At 37.5% G+C, this 4,082-nt stretch overlaps 1 protein-coding gene across 1 annotated transcript; it reads right to left on the reverse strand.

Annotated features, from left to right (window-relative positions):
* Positions 1–246: 246 nt before the first annotated feature.
* On the reverse strand, positions 247–2,629 carry LOC123311581. Its single transcript, XM_044895626.1, has 2 exons — positions 2,277–2,629; positions 247–1,768 (listed from the first exon to the last, which is right to left on the reverse strand). Exons 1-2 carry the CDS (start codon positions 2,621–2,623, stop codon positions 1,750–1,752), a joined length of 366 nt encoding a protein of 121 aa, XP_044751561.1. The 5' UTR covers positions 2,624–2,629; the 3' UTR covers positions 247–1,749.
* Positions 2,630–4,082: the final 1,453 nt, after the last annotated feature.

The following is a 4,082-nucleotide window of genomic DNA, read 5'->3' on the forward strand; positions in this document are numbered from 1 at the left end:
TATACTATAACTTTGAAGAGGTTCCTTCTGATTGGCAGACCGGAATTTTGCACAGACAGAGCATTGATCAATCAAATTTTTCAATTGGTTAGACATATTAGGCCAATAAAAAGATTCCCTAGCCAAATTAAGACATTTATTGTGACCCTGATGACCTTCATGTATTTTTTGAAGAATTTACTGGGACAATTAATTTAGTTCCTTTAAAAAGCAAATTTTTAATTTCATGAATTTCATTTCGAAAATTCCAAAAAGGTTTCGCTAAAACATGCGTTTTCTCTTTTGATTTGGGCCATCCTTCATAATAATATTTTTTTAGAATTTTCAAAGTTTCATCTGACTCAGTACTCTGACACAATTTTTCATGATATTTATCAGTTATGGCAAAAGTTGAATATGTCATATTGACATGATATGGAATATCAGATTCATAATCTGGAATAAAATTTTCTTTTAGAGCTGCCCTTGATAAAGTATCAGAAATATACATTTGTTTTCCTGGTACATAAATGACATCCAGCTCATAAGCTTGCAAAGCTAACATCATTCTTTGTAATCTAGCAGGAATATCAAAGAGGGCTTTCTTGAAAAGATATACCAGGGGCTTATGATCTGTATGTACTGTGATTTTATGACCAAAAATATACTGGTGAAATTTGACACAACCAAATTGTATGGCAAATAATTCTTTCTCAATTTGAGCATAGTTCCTTTGAGAAGAAGTTAGGGTTTTAGAACTGTAGGCAATAGGTCGATTATTTTGCATAATGACTGCTCCAATAGCGGATTGTGAACTGTCGACAGACAAAACTAATGGTAAATTAGGATTGTAGTGGGTTAGTACTGGGGACTTGGTAATAATATCTTTCAAATTAATGAATGCTATTTCACAATTTTCATCCCAAATCCATTGACTGTTTGATTTCAATAGATTTCGAAGTACTTCTGTTCTTTCAGACAAGTTATTGATGAAAGGACCGAGAAAATTAATCATCCCAAAAAATCTTTGAAGCTCTTTAGTGTTAGAAGGAGGAGGTAATTTTTTGATAGCTTCAATTTTTTCATCATCGACCTTAATACCCTCTTTACTGAATATATGACCCAAAAAACGTACTTGAGTGACTGCTATTTTACTTTTTTCTTTATTGAACTTAAGATTTACTTCTCTAGCTCTTTGTAGGACATTTTTAAGACGTATATTATGAATCTCCAAAGTTTCTCCATATACTAAAAATTCATCTACAAAAATTAAAACTCCTTCAATATCTCCAAATAAATCATTCATAACTTGAACAAATTTTTCAGATGACGAACATATACCAAAAGGTAAACGATTAAATTTATATCTACCGAATGGCGTCTGAAACGTGCATAAATCTGAACTTTCTTCATCTAATTTCAACATCCAAAAACCAGAAAAAGCATCCAAATGTGAAAAATACGCAGCATTGATTAATTTTGATCTGACTTCATCAAAGTTTTTCAGAGGAAAATGTTCTCTCATAATATTTTTGTTGAGATTCCTTGGATCAAGACATATTCTCAACTGACCTGACTTTTTGACAGTAATGACGATAGAATTAACCCAAGACGTAGGTTTTAACACTCTAGATATGACATCCATGCTCTCCATTCTTTCTAACTCTTTTCGCAATTTGTCATGTAAAGCAAACGGCACTTTTCGAGGTGGATCGACATGCGGAATAGCATCCGGACGTAACTTGATATGGCAGACTGGAGGTAAACATCCTAGGCCTTGAAATACATCCTGAAATTCATTAAGAATTTTATTATAATCATTATTTGTGAGATTGAAAACTTTTTTCAAAATACCAATTCTCTGACATGTGGGTAAACCCAAGACAGTTGGACAAGATATGCTGACAATTATAAATGTGAAAATTTCATATGTATGATTGAAAAAACATTTAAGATCACATTTTCCAATTACTGGTATCTTGTTTCCTCCAAAACTATTAATGGAAACTTGATATTTACTAATAAATGAATCCGGTAAACTCAATTTCCTGAAAGTTTCAATTGACATGATATTAACATCAGCACCAGAATCAAGAATGCATTCGACTTCAAAATTATCAATGAAAACATTCAGAGACCAAGAATCTTTTTTCTGACTAACAATATTATTATTTTTAACCATACCGACAAAAGGAAAAATTGAATCATCACTTGAATAGTCTTTTATTTCTAATTTATTGACTGATTTTGTATTTTTGAAACAAAATTTTGCAAAATGACCCTGTTTTTTACATAACCTGCATTTAACATTTGAAGCTGGACATTTGTATCTATGTTGTTGACCACATCTTCCACAAACACTGTTGCTACTGGGAGATGATCTTCGATTTTGGAACTCACGCCTGGAGCCACTGGATGATTGACTGATGCTCTGTGATATTGATTGCCTAGATTTCTCATATGAATTGGAATTCTTTTTATTAATAAAAAGGACTTGTTCTGATCCTCCTATGGACTCCTTCTGGATTTTCTCTGAATTTTGTTGAGCCAGAACGACAGATTTGGCTAGTTCAACAGCTTTTTGAAGAGAGATATCGACTTCCTGCAGTAGACGTTGGCGTATATTCGTAAGATGAGAATTCATGTTGGCAATGAAGATCCTTGAATTCACATTTCATGCTCAAATTTTCAAGGTCTGTTATGAAATTATCTATACTTTCATTCACTTTTTGTGTTCTAGTGAAAAAAGTATTACGTAACATGGTGAGATTTTTTTGAGGTTCGAAATAGTTGTCGAATTTAATTTTAACATCATTTTTTGGCGGTATGTGCTGGGGTGAGTTCACGCCATTTGAAGAATGGCGTGCTCTTGGGGTGATTGTTTCGTCCCACTGCTAGGGTCGGACTCATCAGGTAGGTTAATGAACCCTAGCAGCTACCTACGACAATCGCCGAAGCAGCGTAGTTTGTGCCTGCTATAAACGCCGGTTACGTCGAGGGTATCGAGTTTTGCGTCGCCGGTGGCGCCATCGTTTGGCGTATGCTGCACCGCAATAGACGTATAATCTACCCTGTGATCGCAACCGTCGTGCGCAGTGATGCCATCGTTTGGCTACCCTTGGTACCATCATGGTGAGATGAAGTATTCCTCTACCATGGGTACAACTACGCCGCCACAACACTCCCCCACCAGCGGCGCTGACTGGGGAAGCGATGCGATACGGTAGGCAGGGTACCGCCGTTTACGAAGATGGGAAAGGGCGTCTAGAGTAGCGTCAGAAATACCAGAGATGGGAGCGAGCATTGTGAGCGAGCTATTGTCTCAACCGGTCTGGCCTTCTGGGATACGTCGTTAAGACGGCCCTCCCTCATCACGTCGGGGTCACCACTTTGGCGGTATGTGCTGGGGTGAGTTCACGCCATTTGAGGAAATGCGTGCTCTTGGGGTGATTGTTTCGTCCCACTGCTAGGGTCGGACTCATCAGGTAGGTTAATGAACCCTAGCAGCTACCTACGACAATCGCCGAAGCAGCGTAGTTTGTGCCTGCTATAAACGCCGGTTACGTCGAGGGTATCGAGTTTTGCGTCGCCGGTGGCGCCATCGTTTGGCGTATGCTGCACCGCAATAGACGTATAATCTACCCTGTGATCGCAACCGTCGTGCGCAGTGATGCCATCGTTTGGCTACCCTTGGTACCATCATGGTGAGATGAAGTATTCCTCTACCATGGGTACAACTACGCCGCCACAATTTAAAGTTGTATCAGAGATTTTCATGTTGAATGAGTTGAAAATTTGTCTACCTTTGGAACCAATGGAGTGCAACATGACAGCAATTTTTCGGCATTCTGAGGAATCGATCAATCCTGTTGCTAATAAGTATATTTCGAAATTTTCCCGCCATTCTTTCCAATTTGATGCATTATTTTCACTCGATGAAATAATTAATTCATTGATTGGTTTCAAATTTGGCATGTGGTCGACTCTTCCATCGGCATCGTCGGACATCTTGATGGATTTCGACATCTGTTTTTGTTCCATTCGAAGAAATTATAATATTTGTTATTGATTTCGTTGTAGGTATAATTTCTACACCTGACACC

Source organism: Coccinella septempunctata, chromosome 4, assembly GCF_907165205.1.
Source record: "Coccinella septempunctata chromosome 4, icCocSept1.1, whole genome shotgun sequence".
Classification (NCBI taxonomy): Eukaryota; Metazoa; Arthropoda; class Insecta; order Coleoptera; family Coccinellidae; genus Coccinella; species Coccinella septempunctata.

Bases quoted from the DNA above. Each gene is read 5' to 3' on its own strand.
- LOC123311581 (XM_044895626.1), bottom strand. From the start codon at position 2,623: ATGAATTCTCATCTTACGAATATACGCCAACGTCTACTGCAGGAAGTC.